The sequence below is a fragment of the Myotis brandtii genome, unplaced genomic scaffold, assembly GCF_000412655.1.
Source record: "Myotis brandtii unplaced genomic scaffold, ASM41265v1 scaffold251, whole genome shotgun sequence".
In the NCBI taxonomy this organism is placed as follows: domain Eukaryota; kingdom Metazoa; phylum Chordata; class Mammalia; order Chiroptera; family Vespertilionidae; genus Myotis; species Myotis brandtii.
In genome coordinates this window covers 137,304-164,700 of record NW_005359516.1, presented here as the reverse complement: position 1 = coordinate 164,700, position 27,397 = coordinate 137,304, and the positions used below count along the sequence as shown (strand labels likewise).

The following is a 27,397-nucleotide window of genomic DNA, read 5'->3' as shown; positions in this document are numbered from 1 at the left end:
CCAAAGATAAAAATTATGAACAACAAATACATACCTATCAACAAGTGAATCTAAAAATCAAGTGAATAAAAAATCTGATGAACAGAATAAACTGTTGAATATAATAGAATCAGGGGCATAGAAAGACAGTGGACTGACAATTCTCGCAGGGGAAAGGGGGTGGAGGGTGCAGGAAGAGACTGGACAAACATTGTACACCTATGGATGAGGACAGTGGGGGCAGTAAGGGCAGAGGGTGGGGTGGGAACCGGGTGGAGGGGAGCTATGGGGGGGGAAAAAAGGAACAACTGTAATAATCTGAACAATAAAGATTTAATTTAAAAAAATATTTCAGTTGAAAAATAGTGGTAAAAGTGCCCATTTATGTCCTCTAATACAGCGGTTGCCAGCATTTAACCTTTACTTCACTATCAGTTTAAATTTCCCACAACTTTTGTTTCAAGAAATTTGAGGACTTTTTTTTCTTTTTTTGGTTAAGCCTCAACCGAGGATATTTTTCCATTGATTTTTAGAGAGTGGAAGGGAGAGGGAGAGACAGAGAGAGAAACATTGATGTGAGAGAGATATATTGAGTGGTTGCCTTTCGCACGCCCTGACCAGGGTCTGGGATTGAGCCTGCAACTGAGGTATGTGCCCTTGACCAGAATCGAACCCAGGACCCTTGAGTCTGTGGGTTGACGCTCTATCCACTGAGCCACACGGGCTAGGGCAGGACTTTTATTTTTTAGGAACTGATCATAGATACAGTTTTCCCATGCTTTTATTATTCTAAATATTTGTGGATTTCTTAAAAATCTTTGTTTTCCCCTACTTCCTTTTCTTTTTTCCTTTCCACAACACACTTCTCCCTTTTAAAAAAATCCTTGTGCCATAGTTCAGATTCTGCAATGATCATATTTATCATAAGGAGAAAAACACTTCTAGGTCTCCTATACAGGTAGACTTCCAGAACCTCAGAATAATTTATAGAGCCTTTTTGGAATTGACCAAACAAGATATGACCTACATATGTGTTCAGGAGGATTGGAAATAGAATCTTAAGGAACTGGTATAACTGCTTAGTATTTATTTTCATAAAGTGAGGTCTGTATTTTAACAGATGATGTCTAAAATTAATCTTTCTTTTTTTAAAAATCTCTCTTCATAGGACATTAGTCGGTCTTTTTCATCTGTATTGCCTCCATTTGTTCCTCATGAACCAACCAGAGAGTTGGAGTATCACTCTTCAGATCTCAGGATGTTGAGGGTATCTCCTGAGATTATGCCAAAGACCCTCAAACATTTACCAGGTATGTGGAAAAGGTGATATGAAATGTCCTTATGACTAGCTTGTTAAAAATACCTTGCTATGGCTATTTTTTTATATTTGAACTCCTGTGGTACTATTAACTTTGGATTAAGTGTATTTATAAATGCACAGGTCTCTTTCATTAGATGAACCTTTTGATTTAATTGCTTTCTTCATGACAGTGTTTAGAACTGAATTACATGGACAAGTCTGAACTAGTGTCAGTTGGTTTCCATATTCCTTTCTGTGATTTGAAGGGAAAAAAATTAATTGAGCACAAGAGGACAATAAATTTGTAGAGAGGAAATTGAGAGCTCAGTTCTAAGGCAGAAAGCAAGGTAATCTTATCTGCTATGGGTGGTGGGGACAGGAGGAGAAGTTTTAGGGACTTAGGAGAGTGACTTGGGTGAAGGCTCAGAATTTATGTTGAAGTGAATAGGAGATGGAACTGACTAAAGATAAGCTAAAGGATTTGCAGATATTTCTGAGAAGTCAGTTGAGGTCAGAAATGATTTTATAATGTCAGCCTGTATAGCATCTCTCCTTTTTCTCTACTGAAACTCAGGAATGGAGAAGGTTAATTACAGGATTGATCCTTGGTAGAGGGATTTGTGTGTGGTGGAAGGATAGCAGTGGAAGGGAACAAGTGAGGGAAGAGTTTATCAGCTATTTGTTTCAGCCTGCATTGAGAAAGAAAAGAAGTCAGGAGAATTGTTAGTCTGGAAGAAAATGAAGGAACAGGTTTATTTACGAAGTTGAATACATGAGGTGGGTATGAGTTACTGAGAGAGCTGGTAGAATGGGTAATTTTGGTCAGAGTGAGTTAGTACATTTAAATGTGTATCATTTTGAAGGGTGATAAGATCCATTGCTTGGCCCTGAGGGGATTGGTTAGAAGTTGAATAAAAGACCACTGGGATAAAGTAAATTGAGATTTTGAGGCTAGCTTTTTGGATTAACTATGTTTAAATATTTTCTGATTTTTGTGGGGTTTTGGGTTTAGGAAAACCTGTGCACCAGACATGAAGTCTTCAAAAAGTGAATGGGAGCAACTGGGAGTTGTAAGAACATGATAGATGGAGGATGGTATTAAAGTTATGTGTGGCCTAAACCTCAAGAAAGGAGGTTTTATGTGTATGTTTTTTGTTTATTTGAGAAAGATAGAAAATAATGGGAAGGAATTAATTGTGAGGTTGGTAGTAATGTCCTTCTGTTACTGATTTTAGTAATTGGAGAGTTATCTTTTTTCGTAAGTCTAGCTTAATTTTGTCAATTTTTTGTTGAACTTTTCAAAGAAATTGGTTTCTCTACTTTTCCTAATTTTTCCTTCTACCTTTTAAATCTCTATTTCATTTACTACCATTTTAGGCTTTATTATTTTCATGCTTTCACTTGCTTCAGTTTTGGTTTGAGCTTTTTACTGTTTCTTAAGGTGAAAGGTTAAGTTATTGATCTGAGATCTTGCTAATTCAGGTGTTGACATAGATAAATTTCTAAACACTGCTTTAGCTGCATGCCTTAAGTTTTGGTTTGTCATGCTTTTGTTTTAATTCACCTAAATATTGCCTAATTTTCATTGTAATATTTCTTTGTTGTTGACACTGGTTATCTGGAGGTGTGTTGTTTAATTTCACATACTTACGAATTTCCTTTTGTTATTGAGATGTCATTCCATTTTTTGGAGAATATATACTTTGTATGATTTCAGTTTTTAAATTTTATTGAGACTTGTTTTATGTCTTAACATATAGTTTATTCTGTAGAATGTACAGTTTGCACTTGAGAAGAATGTGCATTCTGCTGTTGTTAGGTGGTGTGTTCTATACATACTTATCTGCTAGCTCTAGTCGATTTATAGTGTTCCAGTCTTCTGTATCCTTGTTGATCCTTTGCCTAGTTGTTTTCTCCATTTCTGAAAGTAAGGTATTGAAGTCTCCAAATATTATTATTTGTTTCTCCCTTCTTTTCTGTTAGATTTGCTTCAAACATTTTGAGATATGATATTAAATGCATTTATGCTTATATTTTATAATTTATAATGTCATATGCCTTGATGAATTAACTTTCTTTGTGTGGTTATAAATTGACCTTTAACTCTAGTAACATATTTTGTCCTAAAGCTTTATTTTGTCTTTTATCAGTATACTTGCTCTAGCTCTTACGGTTGCTGTCTGTATGACATCTTTTTTTATCCTTTTACTTTCAACCTAGCTGTATTTTTATTTTTATTTTTTTAAAATATATTTTATTGATTTTTTACAGAGAGGAAGGGAGAGGGAAAGAGAGTTAGAAACATCGATGAGAGAGAAACATCGACCAGCTGCCCCCTGCACACCCCCCACTGGGGATGTGCCCGCAACCAAGGTACATGCCCTTGACCGGAATCGAATGTGGGACCCTTGAGTCCGCAGGCCGACGCTCTATCCACTGAGCCAAACCGGTCAGGGCTGGTTTACTTTTTGTTTCCCATATGTCTCATGTCTTTTTTGTTCTTCTTTTCCTTCTTTAATGCTTTTTATTGAATTGAATGAATATTGTCTAATATGATATTTTAGGTTCTTTGGTGATATTCCAGTATTATTTATTTACTTATTTGTGTGCTATTTATTTTTCTTAATCCTCACCTGACTTTTAGAGTGGGTAAGAGGGAAAGAGAGCCAGAAAGAAACACTGATTTGTAGTCTGACTTATTTATGCATCATTTGTTGCTTCTTGTATGTGCCCTGACTAGAGATCAAACCCACAATTTTGGCATATTGGCATGATGTTCTAAGCAACTGAGCTACCCAGCAGGGCTGATTTTTCTTATTTCTTGAGTTTGGCCTGTAATGCTATAAATTTTCCTCTTAGGACTGCTTTTGCTATGTCCCATAGATTTTGGGTTGTTGTGTTATCATTTTCATTTGTTTCAAGGTATCTTTTGATTTCTTCCTTGATCTCATTGTCAACTCATTCATTATTTAGTAACATGTTATTTAGCCTACATGTCTTTGTGTTTTTCAGTTTTCTTGTGATTGGTTTCTTGTTTCATACCATTATAGTCCTAGAAGATGCTTGATATGATTTTAATCTTTTTAAATTTATTGAGACTTATTTTGTTTCCTAACATGTGTTCCATGTGCACTTGCAAAGAATGTACATTCTGCTGCTTGGGGTGATATGCTCTGAAGATATCAATTAAATCCATTTTATTTAGTGTGTCATTTAAGACCATTGTGTTTCCTTGTTGATTTTCTGTCTGGAAGATCTATCCACTGATTTCGAACGTCTTAAAATTCCCTACTATGATTGTACTAGAGGCCTGATGCACAGATTCGTGCACTGGTGGGTTCCCTTGGCATGGCCTGTGGGGATTGGGCTGAAACTGGGAGTCCAACGCCGCCTGTTGCTCCTGCCTGCCACTCCCGCTCATCCCCACCCTGCTGCACTTGCCACGGGCATGTGCCCAGTTAGTCCCAATTGGGAGAGACTCGTGCTGCCATAGCAGTGCTCACCAGTCATGAGCCCTGCATCTGGCCTGCCACGGTCAGCTGAGCAATGCTTCCAATGTGGGAGCACACTGACCACCAGGGGCCAGCTCCTGCATTGAGCGTCTGCCCCCTGGTGATCATAATAACCAGTCATTTGGTTGCTTAGGCTTTTATATATGTAGATCACTGTCAATCTTTTTCTTCATGTCCAGCAAGATTTGTTTTATGTACTAGTATTTAGGTGCTCCTATGTTGAATGCATAAATGTTTATAAGTGTTATAGCCTCTTTTTGGATAGTTCCCTTTATCATCCTATATAATAAAAGGGTAATATGCAAATTGACTGAACGGCGGAACAACCGATCGCTATGACGTGCACTGAGCAGACAGACAAGCAGGTAGTTAGGGGCAATCAGGCAAGCAGGCAGGAAGAGAAATTAGGGGCGATCAGGCAGGCAGGCAGGCAGGCAGAGCAGTTAGGGGCTATCAGGCAGGCAGGCAAGTGAGCGGTTAGGGGCAATCTGGCAGGCAGGCAGAATGGTTCGGGATGATCGGACAGGCAGGCAGGGTGGTTAGGGCCGATCAGGCAGGCAGGCGAGTGGTTAGGGGCGATCATGCAGGCAGGCAGAGTGGTTAGCAGAGGCAATCAGGCAGTCAGGCAGGCAGAGTGGTTAGGGGCAATCAGTCAGGCAGGCAAAGTGGTTAGGGGAGATCAGGCAGGCAGGCAAGTGAGCGGTTAGGAGCCAGCGTTGCCGGTTTGCAAGAGGGATGACCGACTTCCGGATTGGGCCTAAACAGGCAGTTGGACATCCCCTGAGGGGTTTTGGATTGTGAGAGTGCACAGGCTGGGCTGAGGGGGGACCCTCCTGTCCCCAAATTTCATGCACCAGGCTTCTAGTTATGTAATGTTTCCTTGTTTGTTTGTTTGTTAATCCTCACCTGAGGATATTTTTCCATTGATTTTTAGAGAGAGATGGAAGGGAGGGAGAGAGACAGAGAGAAACATTGATGTGAGAGATACATGATTGGTTGCCTTCAACACATGTCCCGACCTGGGCCGGGGGATTGAGGCTGCAACTGTGGTAAGTGCCCTTGACTGGAATCGAACCTTGGACCCTTCCGTCCATGGGCTGATGCTCTATCCACTGAGCCAAAACCGATTAGGGCCTAGTGTTCTGTTTTGTTTTCAAGTCTATTTTGTCTGATATAAGTATTGCTACCCAAGCTGTTTTTTTCATTTCCATTTGCATGAAATATCTTTTCTTTACTCTTATTATTTTTATTTTTTATTTTGAATATGTTTATACTTATTTCAGAGAGGAAGGGAGAGGAAGAGAGAGAGATAGGAATATCGGTGATGAGAATTATTGATTAGCTGCCTCCTGCCTGGCCCCTACTGAGGATCAAGCACGTAACCTGGGCTTGTGCCCTTGACCAGGATCGAACCTGGTACCCTTCAGTCTACAGGCCAACACTCTATCCACTGAGCCAAACCACCTAGGGCTCCATTTCTTTACTTTTAGTCTTTGTGTATCTTTCATTCTGAGGTGGGTCTCTTGTAGACAGTATATCTACACTAATAAAAGAGAAACATGCAAATTGGTGTCACTCCGCTATGCCCACCAGCCAATCAGATGAGTATGCAAATTAACCCAACAAAGATGGCGGTTAATTTGCATACACAGGCACGGAGCGAAGACAACGTAGAAGGAAGCCAAGCACTGCAGAAGGGAGGGAAACTGCAGAGAAACAAGCGAGTGGTGGAGGTGGGAGGGAAGCAAGAGGGGTGGCGGAGGCGGGAGTGAAGCACACCTCGGCAGGTTTCGCTCCCTTCTCTGCTTTGCTCTGGCCACAAGAAGCCCTATTCTTGCAGGAATCTTCCTGCAACAGGCCTCTAGTATTAGTATATATATCGGTTGTGTTTTCTTATCCATTTAGCTAACCTATGTCTTTTAATTGGAGCATTTAAGCCATTAACAATTAAAGTGATTATTGGTAGGTTTGTATTTATTGTCATTTTATTCTTTATAACTATGTTTCTCTGGTTATTTTTGTTCTTACGGAAGACTCTTTAACATTTCTTGTAATACTGGTTTGGTGGTGATGCACTCCTTTACTTTTTTTTTTGTCTGGAAGTTCTTTATTTCTCCCTCAATTTTATTTTATTATTTTATTTTTTAAATTCTGTTTTCTTTTTATTCTCTGCTATCTCGTTAGCAATCTCATTTATACACATGGCTTTAATTCAAGCCTCATACTACTATTCCTAAATTCACATCCACACCTGGGACCTCTTCTCTGAGCTCTTGACAGGTTGCTCCATATGCTTACTGGGTATCTCCACTTTGACAATTAACAGACATCTTTTTTTTAAAATATATTTTATTGATTTTTTACAGAGAGGAAGGGAGAGAGATAGAGAGTTAGAAACATCGATGAGAGAGAAACATCGACCAGCTGCCTCCTGCACATCTCCCACTGGGGATGTGCCCGCAACCCAGGCACATGCCCTTGACCGGAATCGAACGTGGGACCCTTGAGTCCGCAGGCCAACGCTCTATCCACTGAGCCAAACCGGTTTCGGCACTCTCCCTCAATTTTAAATAATAATCTTTCTAGGTAAAATGTAGGTTTCTGCTTTTCATCACTTGTTAATCCTCCCCCAAGAATATTTTTTCATTGATTTTTAGAGAGAGTGGGAGGGAGGGGAGAGACAGAGAGAGAAACATCAATGTGAGAAAGACACATCAATTGGTTGCCTCCCTGACTAGGGCCAGGGATCAAGCCTGCAGCTGAGGTACATGCCCATGACTGGAATCGAACCCCAGACCTTTCAGTCTGTAGGCCAACAGTTGGACATCTGAGTCAGACTGGCTAGGGTGCTTTTCATCACTTTGAATATTTCATGCCAATCCCTTCTGGCCAGAAATGTTTCTGTTGAGAAATCAACTTAACAGTATAGGCGTTCCCTTGTAGACAACTGTCTTTTCACTTCCTGCTTTTAAGATTCTCTTTTTGTCTTTAAACTTTGCCATTTTAATTGTGATATATTTTTGTGTGCATCTCTTTAGGTTCATGTTGTTTGGGACTCTCTGTGCTTCCTAGACTTTTGTATCTTTTCCTTTTACCAGATTAGGGAAGTTTTCAGCCAGTAATGTTTCAAATATGGCGTCTGTTCTTTGCTCTCTGTCCTCTCCTTCTTGTATTCCTGTGATGAAGATGTTATCATGCTTCATGTTGTCCCACAGGTCCTTTAAATTATCCCAGTTTTGTTGTTGTTTTGTTTTGTTGTTATTAATCCTCACCTGAGGATATTTTTTCCATTGGTTTTTTTTTTTTTTTTAGAGAGTGGAAGGGAATTTTTTTGTTACCTTGTCTTCCAAATGGCTGATTCCATCCTCTGCTTCATTTAACCTACAATTTATTCCTTCTAGTATGTTCTTCATTTCAGTTATTGTATTCTTCATTTAAAAATATTTTTATTGATTTCAGAGAGGATGCTAGAGGGAAAGAGAGATAGAAACATTAATGATGAGAGAGAATCATAGATTGGCTGCCTCCTGCACATCCCATACTGGGGATCGAGCCTGCAACCTGGGCATGTGCACCAACTGGGAATCGAACCATGACCTCCTGGTTCATAGGTCAATACACAACCACTGAGCCATGTGGGCCAGGCTCTTCATTGTTTTTTAATGTTTTCTATGTGTTTTGTTTTTTTTATTCTGATTTTCACAGCCAAATGTTATATGGGCGCCTCTTTCCAGTTCTGGTGCTCTGGGCTGGTATGCTTGGTGTGGGGTCAGAACCCCACACTCCTGAGGGGGAGCCTTTGTAGCTGAGATACCCTCTAGAATCTCAGCTACCACAAAAAGGGAATGGGGCCAGCCCTTTTTATGTCTCCACTCTTTCTACCAGTCTCGGTGTTGTTTCTTCTGTAAATCCTTGATTATAAGACTTCTCTTCATTTAATCTTCAGTTGGTTATGCAGTTTGATTATTCTTTATTTTAGTTGTAATTTCAATTTGGTTCTGGGAGGGGGTGAGTGTACCTTCTACCTACTCTGCCACTATTTTGAATCTCTTTTCTTTTATTTCTGATTTTAATTGAGTCCTGTCTCTTTTTTTCTTGGTAAGTCTAGCTAAAGGTGTGTCAATTGTTTATCTTTTAAAAGAATCATATCTTAATTTTGTTGACCTTTTCAGTCTTTGTTTGGCATTTATTTCTGCCCTGATCTTTTTTATTTCCTTCCTTCTGCTAACTTTGGGCTTTATCTTTTTTTCTAGTTCTTCGAGATATAAAGTTAGGTTATTGGAGACTTTTGTTGTTTCTTGATGTAGGCACTTGTCCCTATAAACTTCCCTCCTAGAACTGCTTTTATCATATTCCATAAGTTTTGGGATGTTGTATTTCCATTTTCAATTGTCTTGGGGGTACTTTTTTCCTCTTTTTATTTCTTCTTTGACCCATTAGTTGTTCAGCTCATTAATATGTTTTGATTTATTAATTTCTTGAGCCTTTTTTTTCCTCACAAAATTTCATAACTCATATCCTTCTAAAGTTACTATGCAGTGTACATTATTTTCTTTTAGTTTTCTTGAAGTTAATACTTGGTATTTCTACTTTTTTACTTTACAGTTCAGTTCTCATTCCATTCTATTTCCAGCTCCTTATTTGAAGCTCACCAGTGGGTTTAGAATTGCAGTCAGTTGTAGTAAAAAGAGTTCAGAATATTTAGTTAGAATTAGACAGCTAAAATGTCTGTTTTTGTCATTTACTCACTGTACAACTCTAGGAAAATATGTTTGTTACTCAAAATGTCATCTAAGGACCAATAATATTGAGTATTACCTGGTAGTTTGTTGGAAATGCAGAATTTGAGATTCCACCCCAGACCTGCTGAATTAGAATCTAAGATCTTTACATTGACCAACACTGTTAAGTCGTTATCATTGAAACTTAATTTTTTTATTTGTAAAGTACAGCTAATATTTGCTGGATGTATCAGTCATTTTGCTACCATATGTTTTGCCAATTTACTTATTGTCTGTTTGTTTTTTTAAATTAAACTTTGTCCGTTTATTTATTGCTCCTATTTTCTACATCTAGAACAGTGACTGGCCCATAGTAAACAATTTATTTTTTTGAATGAACAAATGAATGAATGCATTTCTTGTCAAATCTTGCCATTTCTATTGCATTCATTTATTTTCCTCTGCCATTTAGAACTATTTTTATTTAGAATTATTTACTATCTTTGGACAATACAAATACACTGAATTTCCATTGTTGCAGAAAGTTTGATGAGACAGCACTGCTTACACTTTTGTATTCCCTTTCCAATCCAGAACTTGTATTTCTACAATACAGGTCTGCTCATGTCTGTCAGTAATTCCCTATGCCATACAGAATTAAGTTCAAACTTCTTAGTGTAACCTTTAGAGTTTACAGTTTCATATAGTTAAAAATACATATCTTATAATGGGTACACTTATCAGCCGAGCCACTTAAACCCACTGCATGCATAGCATCTGTCTGAGCCATGTTGCATTGCCCTTGTAGGACTTGGGGAAAAGAGAAACCCATGAAAATAAGCTAATGATCCTTTGCTATGCCATGGAATAAAATATTTTGTTGCAATTGAGGAGTGTCATATCTTCTGCTAGCATACATGACACAGTAAAAGGCTAACTTGTTAGCTTATAAGGAGTGTGAAATCAAATCCCAGAGTAGACAGCATTTTCACATCACATTGAAAATTCTTTAAAAATCACCAAAAGATCTGCATAATATTTCATCAAATGTCTATACTGACATTTTTAATCTATAGTTCTGTTGTTGAGTATTTAAATTATTTACGCATTAGATTGCTGCTTTAAATGGCTTTGTAATAATTATCTTTGAGTTGTAAATATTGGTGTCTTTAATTGACTACTAGAACAGTGATCGCCAACTGGTGGTCCGCAGACCACTGGTGGTCCAAAAGGTCTGAAAGGTTGGTGCCGCTAGTTTAAGGAAACCTTTGAGCAGGGGTCTCCAACTGGTGGTCCTTGAGGTCTGAAAGGTAGGCAGCCGCTGTACTATAGGCCCAGTGCACGAACTCATGCACCAGTGGGGTCCCTTGGCCTGGCCTGCGGGATCGGGCTGAAATCAGCTCTCTGACATCCCGAGGGGTCCTGGATTGCGAGAGGCACAGGCCAGGCCGAGGTACCCCACTGGTGCACAGTCGGGGCCAGAGAGGGATGCAGGAGGTTGGCCAACCAGGGAGGGACCACGGGAGGGCTCCAGGGTATGTCTGGCCCGTTTCGCTCAGCCCCAATCGGCCGGACCATTGCAGCAAGCTAACCTACCAGTAGGAGTATCTGCCCCCTGGCGGTCAGTGCACATCATAGTGAGAGGTTGAGCAGCCTTAGCATATCATTAGCATATTACACTTTGATTGGTTGAACGGCTGACTGGACACTTAGCATATTAGGCTTTTATTATATAGGATTTCTTTAGGGTTCCTTTCTAGAATATAAAGTCCCAAGGAAGAAAAGCTTTCTTTCTTTTGTTCTTTTATACTAATGTATAGGGTCTACCCCAGACCAATGGAATCTCATTTTCTGATGGGGGGTACAGGAACCAGGTTTGGTTGTTTTTTTAAATCCTCACAGGACATGTTTTTATTGATTTTAGAGAGAAAGGGATAGGGGAGGGGGGGTGGAGAGAGAGAGAGAAAAAAAAAAACATCGATAGGTTGCCTGTCGTATGTATCCCAACCAATGATTGAAATCACAACCTGGTTATGTGTCCTAACTGGGAATCGAACCTGTGACCTTTCAGTGTATGGAATAACATTCCAACCAATTGAACTAAAGCAGCCAGGGCAAGAAATATTTTTCAATTAAAGCAATATATACTATTAACAAATTTCTTATTCTCTAGGAGATATTTCTAAAGGAGGCATAAGTGAAATTACCCAGTCCAACTTGAAAGCCGACATCACTACCACTTCTGGAGATTCAGGCATTGGATCTCATTTACCCTTGTCTTCTGAGGACTTTTCTCAGTTGGCTGTAAGATCTTCTGTGGAGAATACTCTCAACCAACAGAGATTGGCAAATGGTCATGTAACTGAAGAGACTCTACAAGCCTTAGCTGTTCCAAAACTAGCTGACCAGCAGGCTGGAATTTCAACGGTACCCTTTAGTTCCTACTCACAAAGAGAGAAGCCCAATATTTTCTACCCACAGGCCTTGAGAGACAGTCATCAAATCGAAGAGGCTCTAAGAGTTTCAGCTGTTATTGGACCTGTTGACCAGAAGAGCGAGAAAACAACAGTACCTTCTAGTTCCTATACACATAGAGAGAAGCACAATGTTTTTTCTCAGCCACTGCTGCCAGATAGTCTTCCTACTGAACAGGCTCTGAACGGTCCATTTGTTCCTGGACCAGCTGATCAAGTGACTGTGATACCAACAGTTTCTTCTACTTTATACTCACATGGAGAGAAGCCCTATATTTTCTATCAGCAGACGTTGCCCGAGAGTAATCTAACTGAACAGTCTCAACAAGCGGCTGCCATCTCTGGATTTGCTGGCCAGAAGACTGGGATACCAACAGGAACCTCAACTTCTTACTCACACAGAGAGAAGCCCCATATTTTCTATCAACAGACATTTCCAGAAAATCATCTAACTGAGCAGGCTGTGAAAGTTTCTGTTGCTCCTGGATCCACAGAGCAGAAAACAGGCATACCAATAGTATCCTCTGCTTACTCACATAGAGAGAAGCCCAGTATTTTCTACCAGCAAGAGTTGCCAGTCAGTCATCCAACTGAACAGTCTCAACAAGCTGCAACTCTCTCTGGATTTGCTGACCAGAAGACTGGAACCTCAACTTCTTACTCACATGGAGAGAAGCCCCATATTTTGTACCAACAGACTTTGCCAGAGAGTCAACTAACTGAGCAGTCTCAACAAGCTGCAGCGGTTTATAGATTTGCTGACCAGAAGGCTAGGATACCAACAGGAACCTCTACTTATTCACATGGAGAGACCAGTTTTTTCTATCAGCAGAGGTTGCCAGACAGTCAACTAACTGAACAGGCTCAGAAAATTTCATCTATTCCTGGACAAACTGACCAGAACACTGGGATACAAACAGGACCATCTAGTGCCTACTCACATAGAGAGAAACCCATCATTTTTTACCAGCAGGAGTTTCCAGATAGTAATCTCACTGAAGAGGCTCTAAAAGTTTCATCTGTTCCAGGACCAGGTGAGCAGAACACTGGGATACCACCAGGTTCCTCTGGGTTCTACTCATTTGAAGAGAAGTCCAGTACTTTCTACCAACAGGCATTAGCAGATAGTCATCCAACTGAAGAGACCCTGAAAGTTTCCACCATTTCTGGACCATCTGACCAGAAGCCTGGGATACAAACATTACCCTCTACTTCCTATCCACATAGAGAGAAGCATATTATTATCTCACCACAGGCCTTGCCAGATAGTCACCTACTTGAAGAGGCTCTGAAAGTTTCAACTGTTTCCAGACCAGCTGAGCAGAAAACTGGGTTGCCATCAGAACCTCCTACTTCCTACTCACATAGAGAAAAGCCCGTTTTCTACCCACAGGGCTTGACAGAGAGTCATTTGTTTGAAGAGGCTCTGAAAGTTTCAGCTGTTTCTGGACCAGCTGACCAGAAAACTGGGTTGCCATCAGAACCCCCTACTTCCTACTCACATAGAGAAAAACCCATTTTCTACCAACAAGGGTTGTCAGATAGTCATCTAACTGAAAAGGCTCTGAAAGTCTCAGCTGTTCCTGGAACAGGTGATCAGAAGCCTGGGATACCAACAGTACCTCCAAGTTCCTATTCACCTGGAGGGAAGTCCATTATTTTTTACCAACAGGCCTTACCAGATAGACATCTCACAGAAGAGGCTCTGAATGTTTCTACTTCTGGACCAGCTGACCAGAAGACTGGGTTACCTACAGTATCCTCTACTTCCTACTCTCATAGAGAGAATCCCATCATTTCTTACCAGCAAGATCTTACTAAAGAGGCTTTAGAAATTTTAGGGGTTTCTGGACCAGCTGAGCAGAAAACCGGGATACCAGTAGTAACCTCTATTTCCTACTCTCCTGGAGAGAAGCCTATCATTTCTTATCAGCAAGAATTGCCAGATCATAATGAAGAGGCTTCAAAACTTTTAGCAATTCCTGGATCAGTTGACCAGAAGACTGGTGTACGAATTGTGCCCTCTTCCTACTCATATAGAGAGGGCCCCATCATTTCTTACCAGGATTTGCCAGATATTACTGAAAAAACTTTGGAAGTTTCAGCTGTTCCTGGACCAACTGACCAGAAGACTGGGATAGGAATAATCCCCTCAGGTTCCCCCTCATATAGAGAGAAGGGCAATATTTTTTACCAGCAGGACTTGCCAGATATTACTGAAGAAGCTTTAAAAGTTTTTGCTCTTCCTGGACCAGTTGACCAGAAGACTGAGATACCAGAAGGATCTTCTAGTTCTTATTCACATAAAGAAAAACCCAGGATTTCAACTGTGATTTTACCGGATGACCAGAAAACTGAGTTTCCAACAGCTCCCCTCATTTCTTACGCACAGATAGAGAAACCCAAGAATTTAGCTGTGATTGAACCAAACGGCCAGCAGACTCCATTACTGACAGTTTTTCGTAATTCTTACTCTCAGAGAGTAACGCCCAGTATTTTCTTTAAACAGCATTTGCCAACTAGACAACATAGTGAAGATATTCAGAAGATCTCATCTGTTCCTGAATCAACTGACGTGAATTCTAGGGTACCAATACCTCTTCCTAGTTCCTATTCACACAGAGAAAAATCTAATATTGTCTGTCCGCAGGAATTGTCAGACAAACATCTAACTGAAGATGTACTGACAGTATCAACAATTCCTAAACCAGCAGACCAAAAAACTGTGTTACCAACAGCTCCTCCTCATTTTTTTTCACACAGAGAAAAACAAAATAAATTCTGTGAGCAGAATTTGCCAGATAGACATCTAACTAAAGATGCCCTAAAGTTCTCAAGTGGTCTTAGGCAAGCTGATCAGATTACTGGGTTATCAGCAGTTTACCCTGATACTTACTCACATAGTGAGAAGCACAAGTTTCTTTCAGACCATGTCCAGAGGCCAAAAGATCATTTGGATTCTTCTAACTCTAGTATTATCTCAAACAATATGCCCTTAAATTCTCAAGCTGATGGTAGAGTTGTAATAAATAAGCCAGAACCTTCAGGTTTTGAAGATATTGGCTCTGAGGAATTCCAGGGTACAGATAATGGTTCTAAAACTCTTAAAGAGATTCGGACACTTTTAATGGAGGCAGAAAATATAGCACTGAAACGATGCAATTTTCCTGCTCCCCTTGTGCCATTCAGAGATGTTAATGATGTTTCATTTATTCAATCTAAGAAGGTTGTTTGCTTCAAAGAACCCCCTACAACTGATAAATCTAACATTGATTTGCCTCAGAGACAGTCATTCACAAAAGAGAATCCAAACAAGTACCTACAGAAGGATATTAGTACACAGACAAATCTGAAATGCCAGGGAGACATTGAAAATTGGGAGTTTGTTAGTTCAACTACAGTTAGAAGTCCTCTACAGGAAGCAGAAATCAAAGCCAGAATGGCATTAGATGAAACTCTTAGGCAATATAAAGCAGCCAGACCTGTAATGAGATCTGAACCTGAAGGGTGTAGTGGAACCCTTGGGAATAAAATTCTTATCCCTATGATGACTATCATAAAAAGTGATTCAAGTAGTGATGCAAGTTCCTGCTCATGGGACAGTAATTCCTTTGAATCAGTTTCTGATGTTCTTCTAAACTTGTTTCCATGTACTTCACCGAAGACAAGTATGACAGATAGTAGAGAGGAAGAGTGTCTGTCAGAGAGTGATGAAGGGCGTGGTAGTAGTGTGGATTCACTGGCTGCACACGTGAAAAACCTTCTGAAATGTGAATCCTCATTGAATCATGCTAAACAAATTCTCAGAAATGCAGAGGAAGAGGAATGCCGGGTACGAGCACGAGGTAGGAACTGATTATTTGTTATAAAAGCAGATGAAGCTTATAAACATTGTAGTTTAGTAATTTATTTAAAGTTAAGTATTTGGCATTCTAAATTTATTTTCTTATAGAACTGTTAGGATGATTGCATTTTCTGCAATCCAGAATAAGCCCATTTAACCAATAATGCAGCTAACTCACAGGATTAATAGTGCTAGTCTGAGTTTAGGGACTTAGGAAAAGTTAGTTCTGATGTCAGAAGGAGAGGAAAGTAAGTAGAGAGCTTGAAGTTTCCTAACTCCCAAAGCGCTCATGTTTTCCTTAATCCTCTCATGATAGTGTCCTTATTTTGGAGGCAGAAAAAAAAACACCCAATTTGCTCTGCTCTAAACCATTGTATAATAATAAAACTGCATATACTTTCTTGTCCCCTTTGATAATAAAGTTCTAGGAGCAGATTTTAGATAGACATTGGAAAAAACTAATCAAGGTATTTCACACTAGAACTTGGCTTAGAGGTTGGAAGAATATTTATTAATCCTTTTAATTTCTAATAGTAGAATTCCATTAAAAAATATTCAGGACAATGTGGGGAATATATTTGGAAGGGTAACTTATAAGCAATCCAGACCTACCTGGGAATCTTTCCTTGAGATGAACTGCCTAAGCCATTCCTTTTATCACTTAAGCATATTTTGATTTGCTAAAAAAACTCCCCAAGTTTTATTTATTTTAAAATATCAGCTCTTGTGGAAGTGGCAGAAATTGTAGCAGGAGCAAATGGGGAAGACAAAGGGACTGTTCTGATTAAAAGGAAGATTGGAATAAAAATGATTAAATACCATATTAATTAAAATGGCCTTGTTGGAGAAAAATCTGTAGAATGTGTGTTTAAAAAAATCAGACTCTTCAATGAAATGATCTCTCTGTAGAACTTCTAATAGTTTGTCATATAATTTAGAGCACACACTTTTTGCTAAGCATGTGGGAGCCATTAAATAGGTATAATGATGATCTTTTGTGCTCTTAAAATCACTGAAAAATTCTCACTTTTGCATTGTATTATCTCAGGTGTTTTTATGTTTTCTCTTTAGCCTGGAATCTGAAGTTTAATATGGCTCGTGAGTGTGGCTACTCCATTTCAGAATTAAATGAAGATGACAGGAGAAAAGTAGAAGAGATCAAAGCAAAGTTGTTTGGCCATGAGAGAACTGACTTGTCCAAGGTATAAAAGAATTCTAGAAATGAAAAGAGAAAATGTGAAAGAAAGAGTAGTAGAATTTGGATCTCTTATTTGGGTGTTGATGACTCTAGCTGAGTAACTGATAGTCTTTGGTTTAAAGTGTTAAGAGTCTTCTTCAAAAGATTAAGGATTAGATTCTGTAGGTTTTGATTTATTCCAAATTAATCTGTTGAAAAAATTTACCTCCTTTGAGAAATAAGAGGATTACTTTTATCAATATTCTATGGGCCCGGTGCATGAAATTCATGCACGGGGGAGTGGGGTGGTGTCGCTCAGCCTGGTCTGCACCCTCTCCAATCCAGGACCCCCCCGGGGGATGTCCGGCAGTTGGAAATCCCTCTTGTAATCCAGGACCACTGGCTCCTAACCCAGCCGTGGGCAAACTACGGCCCGCGGGCCGGATCCGGCCCGTTTGAAATGAATAAAACTAAAAAAAAAAGACCGTACCCTTTTATGTAATGATGTTTACTTTGAATTTATATTAGTTCACACAAACACTCCATCCATGCTTTTGTTCCGGCCCTCCGGTCCAGTTTAAGAACCCATTGTGGCCCTCGAGTCAAAAAGTTTGCCCACCCTTGTCCTAACTGCTCACCTGCCTGCTGGCCTGACCCCCCCTAACTGCTCTCCCCTGCCAGCCTGATCCTCCTAACTGTTCTCTCCTGCCGGCCTGATCACCCCTAACCACCTTTCCCTCGGCCCTGCCACCATGGCTTTGTCTGGAAGGTGGTCCGGAAGACGTCTGGTCCAATTAGTATATTATCCTTTTATTAGTATAGATTGTTGTCACTCTTATTTCTCTTGAAGGTGATATCTTGAGATGCCGATAAAGTCCAGCTATTTTCAGATGTATATCCTCTGCTTAGGAACACAGATCTAAAATAGTCTATGTATAAACCACTTCCCTTTTAATAGTACTTATTTTCCTCCTACTGTTTCATGATTACAAAATAGATATGAAACATGTATGTAAGGAATAAAGTGAAATTCCTATATATCAGCCATTCAGCTTGAGAAATAGAATGTTACCAATGACACTGAAGTCCTGTGTGTACCCTTCTCCAGTCATATCTCTTTTACTACTTATAACATGTGTTGATTTTCTTGCTGTTCAGTATGGTTTTTAATTCTATAATATATGGAATTAACATGATATATATTCTTATGAGAATTATTTTTCATATAATCTTAGGTTTTTTGAGATTTTTCTATGTAGCTATAGTTTATTTTTTATTTTTGTAAGTAGTTCAGTGTGTGAAATTATCAGTTTATTCTCTTGTTGATGGGGCATTTGGTCTGCTATTATGAGTAGTAATAGGGTGTAATAATACCTGTCTTAGAGAGTTTGGGTATGGCTTACAGGAAATAATGTCTATAAAATACTTAGTGTTCAGTAATTGTCAGCTCTTATTATTATTAAATCTGCAAAAGTCAATATAGCTACCGTATGTGTAGACTTTTTTTTAAAATCCTCACCCAAAGATATGTTTTCATTGATTTTAGAGAGAGAAGGGAATGTTGATGTGAGAGAGAAACATTGATCTGTTGCCTCCTGTATGTGCCCTGGGGGATTGAACCCACAACCTAGGTATGTGCCCTGATTGGGAATTAAACTTGCAATCTTTTGGTGGATGGGATAACACTCCAACCAACTGAGCCACCCAGCCAAGGCTTAGACAATTTACTTTTAAAACAATTATTGATATAGTTGGTTAGTGTCTTCCACATTCGTTACTGTTTTCTACTTGTTGCCCTTGTTCTTTGTTTCTGGTTTTGTCTTCCACTCTTTCTGCCTTTTGTGGTTTTATTTTTTATTTTTTTAAAATATATTTATATTTTTATTGATTTCAGAGAGGAAGGGAGAGGGAGAGAATGATGGAAACATCAATGATGAGAGAGAATTATTGATCAGCTGCCTCCTGCACATCCCCTACTAGAGATTGGGCCTGCAACCTGGGCATGTGTTCTTGACCGGAATCGAACCTGGGATCCTTCAGTCTGCAGGCCAATGCTCTATCAAGTGAGCTAAACTGGCTAGGGCCCTTTGTGGTTTTAATTGAGCATTTTATGATTACATTTTCTCTCATTTTTTAGGATGTCAGTTATACATACATTTTCTACATTTTCAATGATTGCCCTAGAATTTGTATCATATACTTACGACTACATCAATTTCAAATAACACTGTACCACTCACTTCACAGGTAGCGTGGTATCTTCTAATAAAATAATCCTAATTTTTCCTTCCTGTCATTCCTGTCATTCAGTTTATACACACACACAAGCACACACGCACATGTACATGTACATACGTGCATACATAGCAATGTTTCAAACTATTTTTTTGGATCAGTTTGGTATAAGAAAAAGGTTATATTTGTTTTTTTTTTACCTTCACTGTTTCTTTCTTTGATGTTCTTTCTTTCTTTATGTAGATCTGAGTTTTTGACCAATATTTTTCTCTGTTTTTCTGTTAACATTCGTTGCATCTACTGGCATAAATTTCCTCTATTTTAATTTGTCTGAGAAAGTCTTATTTCTTGTTCAGTTTGAAGGGTATAGAATGCTAAGTGGGCTGGATTTTTTTCTCTCAACATTTTAAATACTTCACTCTATTCTCTTCTTGCTTGCATGATTTCTGTGGAAAAGTCAGATGTAATTCTTTGCTTTTCTGTAGATAAGGTGTTTTGTCCCCTTGGCTTATTTCAAGATTTTTTTCTTTATGTTTGCTTTTCTTTACTTTGAAAATGTTATGTCTAGGTGTAGTATTTCTGGTTTTGTGGGGGGTGTTCTTTTTGGTTTTCTTCTCTTTTTGGTATTTTTGTTGTTAATGTATTAATATCTTGTCCTGGAGTCCTTTGATGTTTTGGTCTGGGGTTTTTCCTTCTTTTACATTTTAGTTTTGGAGGTTTCTGTTGAACTCTCCTGAAGCTCAAAATTCTAGCCTTGGCCATGTGCAGTCTACTAAAGAACCTATCAAAGCATTCTTCATTTCTGTTACAGTGTTTTTTATCTCTAGCATTTCTTTTTTCATTCTTTCTTAGGATTTTCATCTCTCTGCTTACATTGTATTTGTGTTCTTGCATGCTGTTCACTTTATCCATTAGAGCCCTTAGCATATTAATCATAGCTATCTTAAATTCCTTGTCTGGTAGTCACAATATTCCTACTATATCTAGTTATATGCTTGCTCTTTTTTTTCTTTGTAGTATGCTGTGTTGTGGAGCCTGTAGCTGGTGTATTAAATTAAAAAATTCAGATTATAATCTCTTGAATGTAGGTACATACTACCCACATGGGCTAGGCAGGTAGCTTTCTCAGCATCAGAGCTTCCACTTTGGGGAACTGAAAAACCTCCAGGGTCATTTTGATTAAAGGCATAGTTTTAATACACTTACACAAAGGAAGTAAAGTCACAAGAGTTATTACTTACAAATCTCAGAAGCCTGGGTGAGTGGGCAGGCTGAGGGATGGACAGTCCTCCTCATGAGCAGGAGATAAAGAGCAGGGTAGCAAGCACTAACTACTTATAAGATGGTTGAAGTGGCGGTCAGTGACTTTTCACAGACTCCGTTCTAAGTGGTTATTTTTAAAGGTGGCGTGGGAAAAGCAAAGAGGGAACTTCTGGCAGGAATCCTAAATTCAGGGCCTTATCTAACTGTCTATGCTCTGGGTGTGAACAGGGTTGTCATACTGTAAAATATCTAGGCAGCAACTCAAAATAGCTGTTTTCTCATCACAATTGACCCTGTGATGCCTAGGCATTAGTGTTTAGGGAAAATGAAGGGCACTGTCTAGATGGTGCAGATATCAACAGCCACTGGCAGGATTTTGGTCACCTAGCATATGAAACATTTGAGTAAAGCAAAAATGCCAAAGAGAACATCAATAGATAAATGATAGTTTGAAATCCTGTTCATAACCATCCCCTCATTTGTTGGGGTGCAGCCAAGAAAATAAATCAAGGCCCATGGATAAGGTAGGTATTTGATTAAAAACTTGGGTGAGATTATGGAATATTGGTACCTGTTGGGCCATCTTTTGTAGATTTATTTTGTCCAGTATTATTAATATATATGCAGCAGGTGATATACTCATAGTACATATACCTCTTTCCTTGGCCAATAAATAATTTAAAGCTAAATGGTTATCCAAAACCATCTGCACTTAAAAATCATGTTGCCCTGGCTGGTGTGGCTTAGTTGTTAGGAGCATTGTCTCTCATACACTGAAAGGTCACAGGTTTGATTTCCAGTCAGGGCACCATACCCTAGGTTGTGAGTTCAATCCCTGGCCCTGGTCATAGTTTGTGTGGGAGGCAGCCAATTAATGTTTCTCATTTCTCTCATCTCTCCCCCCGCCCCCCATCTCCCTCCATCCTTACCTTCCTGCCCCTTTCTCTAAAAATTAGTGAAAAAATGTTTTTGGGTGAGGATTTGTGAAAAAAGGAATCATGTAATCATGTTGTTGCATTATGGTTTGGTGTACAGCTTAATATTTTCAGCCAATGTGGTTGACAGGTTGGTGTTTGCCTTAATAACTTGTTATGTGTCTGTTCTGGTGGTGTGTAATCCAGGTCCTCTGAGGGATAGTAGCAGACCTACTTCCAAACATAATGGGGATGAATGCCACATGCTCTTTATGTGAGGGGCAGAAAAAGAGATGGACTGAGGGTCCTGTTTAGTGATTTATGTAAGGGTAGCCCTAGAGAGAGTAAAGTACATTGGTATGAACATATAGAACTCTGTGGGGTTGGCAAAGAGCTTGAGGGGAAGATAAGTACACATGTGAAGAACTATGAATGTATAATGGACCCAGGGTACTAGACACAGTGGTCACTAACTGTGTGATTGGGGAGCTGATATAATTTGGGGTTCCCCCTGGGTGATTGGGCTGATGTAGGGGTTGTGCTCCTTGGGACAAGTTATAGATCATATTCTTTCTTGTGTTGGTGCCTGGGCAGATATGGAGGATTATAAAGGGCATGTGGGGGCTCCTGCCAAGTGCCACATACTGTATGGCAAGTGTACTACATGGAAGCAGTTGAGTATTTGTACAAGTTGCAAGGTTACATGGGGTGTCTTCTGTTGGTCAAATGGGGGCAGTGTTAAAAAAATCAGTCAAGTAGGCCACTAACTGGGGGAAAAGATTTTGTTGACCCTGATAACATCCCCAGCAATTACAGCGGCCCCAAAAAATGAGCTCTAATTTTAGCCCATTGTATAAAAATATTAGGCTCACTGTGATCTACTGAAGTCATACCTTGACACAAGGTTTGACGAGTAAAAGAAAAAAAATTAGGACTATTTGGGGACTTGAATGGGAGGATTGTAGAGCTCTGAATGGTGACAATGGGAAAGGGTTTCCTTGGAGTGGTATAGTCAGGTGACCCTGTGGATATGAGCCTGGAGGATACGTGTCTGGGTGCTGTGGTGATGGTAGCATCTGCAGCTGGGGATGGTTCCTCCCAACAGAAATTCACTAACCCCACCCCCAGTAGGATGTATAATGTGGACCAATCTAATGAGTGTGGTGAGGGTGAACAACTAAGTGAACTGCTTTAAAGGAGCCCCAATAAGGTTCTGAGACTCAACATATCTTGATCTTCTAAAACTAAAAGATGCAGTGAAGAACAGCCTAGCAGTCATAGTACCACCTCACATTCGAGCAGCGTGCATATAGTGATAAGCAAGCGGGCCTTGAAGTAAACGTATACTTAATTCTGCAGAATGCCACTTAAAGGGGTTGTGAGCAGGGAATTTAGATAAACAGCATTTAGTTCAGCAAGTCCTTTTCAGTCCTTGCCATCCCAGCTGCTGTGTGTTCCTGGGTGTCATCTATGCTATAATGGAAGGTTGTGGAGATAGCATTCAGGATGAAATTTTTTCCTGTGGTGGTGTGGGCTTGGATGTTGTCATCTCTCAGATTGTCTGTCATGTCCTACACTGTCGTGTGCTGGGGCATTGTCATTATCAGTGTTGTTGCAAGTGGAGGGAGCTATCCCAGGGGGGTGGCTCCCCCAGGTAACCACCAAAGAGGGGAACTGAGGGCCCAAGGGGCCTAACAGAGTTGCATAGATTTGGGATGCTCTAATTGGTGTTTGCTTGCACCATTGGGAGTATCTACTAGTCTCACAAATTCTCAGTACATTTTGGGGTGCACCTTGCAAATAATTGGGTAGTGCTTTTCTCCAAGGCATAGGAGGTTTCCATCCATAAATAGTAAGGATCAGGGGCACATGTGTAGCTTTGGCTTAAAGAAAATTTAGTTATATGCTTCTGACAATTTAATGTTTGGCCCTCTATTACCAGAGATGGGTGTGAACTGCATAAGCCTGTCAGCCAGTTAGGGTTGAAATTAGGACAATGTAATGGCTGGTGGCCTATAAGCATTTGTGCTATCAGTCCTATTTAAGATAGGGCTTGAATCGCCCAGCAAGTATTCACACCTGGTGGCATTTTAGGTACAGCCTTTCTATGTAAGTTAGTGCCTGACTTATATTATCTCCCCATTCTGGGTGCAATTGTGGGCAAGAGCTGTGTGCTTCCAGCAACTTTTCAGTGTTGCCTTTCTCGGATTGAGAAGTCCCATGACCCAGATGGCACAGAAGGCACAGAGTAAGGCCAACAGTAGCAAGCATGTGCATTTTATAGTGTTGTGACTACCCAATGACTATCCCATGTGAAAATTTATGGGACGACTGTGGGTCAGCAGCTCATTGGTGGCCTCCTCCAAAGTGGAGTAGAATTAAGTGTTGTGATTGTATTGACTTGATGTCATCTTCTAATGTTGTTAGGATTAACCACAGTTTCTAGAGTTCCACACTGTTCTTTTCTTTTGGTGGGTCTGAGTGCAATTATTTCTACTTCCTGTGGAGAGATGTGAGCCATTTATTAAAGCTTCTACACATTGGAATTTCAGCTGGAATTTGCATATCCAGCAGGTAAGTGTGGTCCAGGAGCAGCATAGTGGGTTTGTTTTCTTTTAATGGGCCAAGATTATCCATGGTCAGGGGGTCACAGTTACTCACCTCTCCCTGATTGGTTTGCCAATTAATATTGGAAGGTGAGACCATCAGCATTTTAGATCTGTAAGGGGACTCAATTTTCTTGGGAAAGATATAAATAATATTGTCTGATAAGATGAAGCCATGATATTTTCCTGTGATAACAATCATAGGAAGCATGACTTGGCAGTTGAGGTGAGGAGAGTGGTGACCATATGGTCTAGAGCAGCCGTGGGCAAACTACGGCCCGCGGGCCGGATCCGGCCCGTTTGAAATGAATAAAACTAAAAAAAAAAGACCGTACCCTTTTATGTAATGATGTTTACTTTGAATTTATATTAGTTCACACAAACACTCCATCCATGCTTTTGTTCCGGCCCTCCGGTCCAGTTTAAGAACCCATTGTGGCCCTCGAGTCAAAAAGTTTGCCCACCCCTGGTCTAGAGTTTAAAGTGGTTAGTGCCCCTAGCAGCAAGGAAGTCCATTTAGGAGTCCATTATTGCACTGTAACTTAAGGAGCAAGGATATATAGAAATGGAAGGAGGGTGGGAAGGAGGGAAGAATGGAAGGCGGGGGGTGTGGGGGAGAGAAAGAGCACATCAGTTTGAGAGAGAAACATCGATCGGTTGCCTCCATATGTGCTTCGGCCGGGAATCAAACCCACAGTCTTTTTGGTGTATGGAATGACACTCAACCAAATGAGCCACCCAATCAGGGCAAAGTTTTCTGTCTTGTTAGACTTCACTTTTACAGTTTGTTTGTTTTTTTTAGCTAATGAGAGTAGGTTTTTGTTAGGGCTTTTGTATGTGCCCTTTGTTCGTGTGTCGCTGGCTTCTTCAGATCCAAATCTGGGATATATCAGGTAAAAAGAAAACCCAGGGATTTCACTACCATCTCATTCCTCAGGTCCCAATGTCCCTAGCCAGTCTGCCTTCTTTTCTATAGTTTTCAGATTCTTCTTAAGTTTGTTTTATGTATAATGTCCAGGATTTTTAGTTGTGGACTTAGCAGGTAGAATAGGGCAAAGCACATCCACTCCACTATGTCGGAAGTGGCAGCATATTTTAAAATGTTTTTTTAAATATATTTTTATTGATTTCAGAGAGGAAGGGAGAGGGAGAGATAGAAACATCAATGATGAGAGAGAATCACCAATCGACTGCCCCCTACACTCCCCCTACTGGGGATTGAGCCTGCAACCTGGGCATGTTGCATGCCTTGACTGGGAATCAAACCGTGATCTCATGATTCATAGGTCGATGTTCAAGCACTGAGCCATGTCTGCCGGGCTGAAGTATTTTTATATGAAGCCAAATGTGCCTATATCATCAAGTAGAATGGCAAGTTATGACTTCATAGGTAAAATGCAGACATCTCAAAGAAAATTTATATTTATGGTAGCCATTATGCACTGATCTTAACCAGGAAGAAGTATTAGTTCTTTTTTCTATTCTAAGTGGTAAAATACTAGGGTATAGGCTAAGCTTCTGTAACTAAGAAATCCCAAAATACAGTGGCTCAAATAAGGTAGAATTTTATTTTTCTTTTATGTGATAGTCCAGGGTAGGAACAGGAACAAGCTGCTTGAGGTTATCCAAGGACCCAAGCTGGGTGGGCAGCTGAGCCATCCTTTTATATGGCACCTATTTCAGTTGGCAATAGTAATGGTGATAGTAGTGATAGGTGGATGTAGAGGTTGAGAACTTGATTTTTTAAGGACAGAAAGCAAAATTTGTACTTAATTCTTTTGCTCATATTCCATTGGCCTAAATTTAGTCTTATGTTCACAACTAGCTTCAAACGAAGCTGGAAATAAAGGGTGTCCCAAAATTCACACAAGAAGTAATTTTGATAGAAAACACAGGTTTATAATTAAAAATTGTAAATTTTTTATTGATTCATAAAGTATATAGTATAGGGTTATGTATGGAATAGCATATCGGGTAAATGGATTATCATGTCGCGATAGCGAGCACCATTAACTGTTATTGCCTGAGTAGCCGCATTTTCTAAGAAGAATGGTCGGATGATGCCTCCAGCCCCAAATCTGCACCAAACAGTGACATGTTGAGGATGCATTTGTTTCTCAAAAATCACTCGTGGATTTTCTGAATGCCAAATGCAACAATTTTGTCGATTAACCAAGCCATCAAGATGAAAATGAGCCTCAGCCACGAGTGAGATTTTGGGCTGGAGGCATCAACGGACCATTCTTCTTCGAAAATGCGGCTACTCAGGCAATAACAGCTAATGGTGCTCGCTATTGCGACATGATAATCCATTTACCCGATATGCCATTCCATACATAACCCTATACTGTATACTTTATGAATCAATAAAAAATTTACAATTTTTAATTATAAACCTGTGTTTTCTATCAAAATTACTTCTTGTGTGAATTTTGGGATACCCTTTATCTGTGGCTTGGTGGCCTTATGATTAGTTAATGTTGGGATATGCTGTTACTAAAAGAAAAAAAGTGAGAATACTAGGGGGCAATAGTAGTCTTTGCTTTTGTTACTTCAGTGAAAATTTTTTAAAAGAAATTAACTGCATGGTCATGGGCCATTTTATTCTATAATTAATTGTCTTATTCTTATGTTCTTACCTGTTTTATTGTAAAACATCAGCAAAGTGATTTTTGTATAACTATTTGGACTACTTCAAGTAAGATCTTTATATTTTCTAGGGTTTACGGAGTCCACAGGGAATAAGATGCCATCCAAAAGCTGTCTGTGGTCATATTATTATTGAGAGCCATGAAAAAGGATGTTTCAGGACTCTAACTCCTAAACAATCACAGTTGGACAGCCATCCTTGTATCTTCAGATCACCTGAACCCTTAGAAATTATCAGAGGACACCGGAGCCCGTCATCATGGAGAAGCAGGCACATCAACCTTTCCAAATCACTAGACCAGAGCAACACCCGTTTCAAAGTTTGGAATTCCTTGCAGTTACAAAGTCGTTCCCCAATTCAGAACTTTACAACTGATGACTTCAAAATTAGCAAGGGTTTTCGAATGCCATTTCGTGAAAATATGGACCCTTGGCTGTCAGAATTAGTAGAACCTACTTATGTGCTACCTGAAGAAATGGATTGTCATTCTTCATCACAAATGCTGTCCCCAGAATCCATGAAAAAGTTTACTACCTCCATCACTTTTTCATCTCACCGACATTCTAAATGCTTTTCAGATTCCTCTGTTCTTAAGGTTGGTGTTACTGAAGATAGCCAGTATACTAGAGCATCTGTAACTCCAAATTCTCCACCCATATTTTTTGAACAACCTGAGTTCTGCAAAGTCCCACATGCAGATCACTATATAAGAAAACCTCCTC

The 27,397-nt window shown here is 39.7% G+C and overlaps 1 protein-coding gene across 1 annotated transcript in view; it reads left to right on the top strand.

Annotated features, from left to right (window-relative positions):
* The window catches only part of ALMS1 (Alstrom syndrome protein 1), a 125,239-nt gene that overhangs the window by 25,239 nt on the left and 72,603 nt on the right, over positions 1-27,397 (top strand). The window contains exons 8-11 of the mRNA XM_014540916.1: positions 1,148-1,289; positions 11,686-15,831; positions 16,902-17,032; positions 26,746-27,390. Of these exons, the coding sequence (XP_014396402.1) occupies positions 1,148-1,289; positions 11,686-15,831; positions 16,902-17,032; positions 26,746-27,390 (5,064 nt within the window). The remainder of the gene's footprint in view (positions 1-1,147; positions 1,290-11,685; positions 15,832-16,901; positions 17,033-26,745; positions 27,391-27,397) is intronic.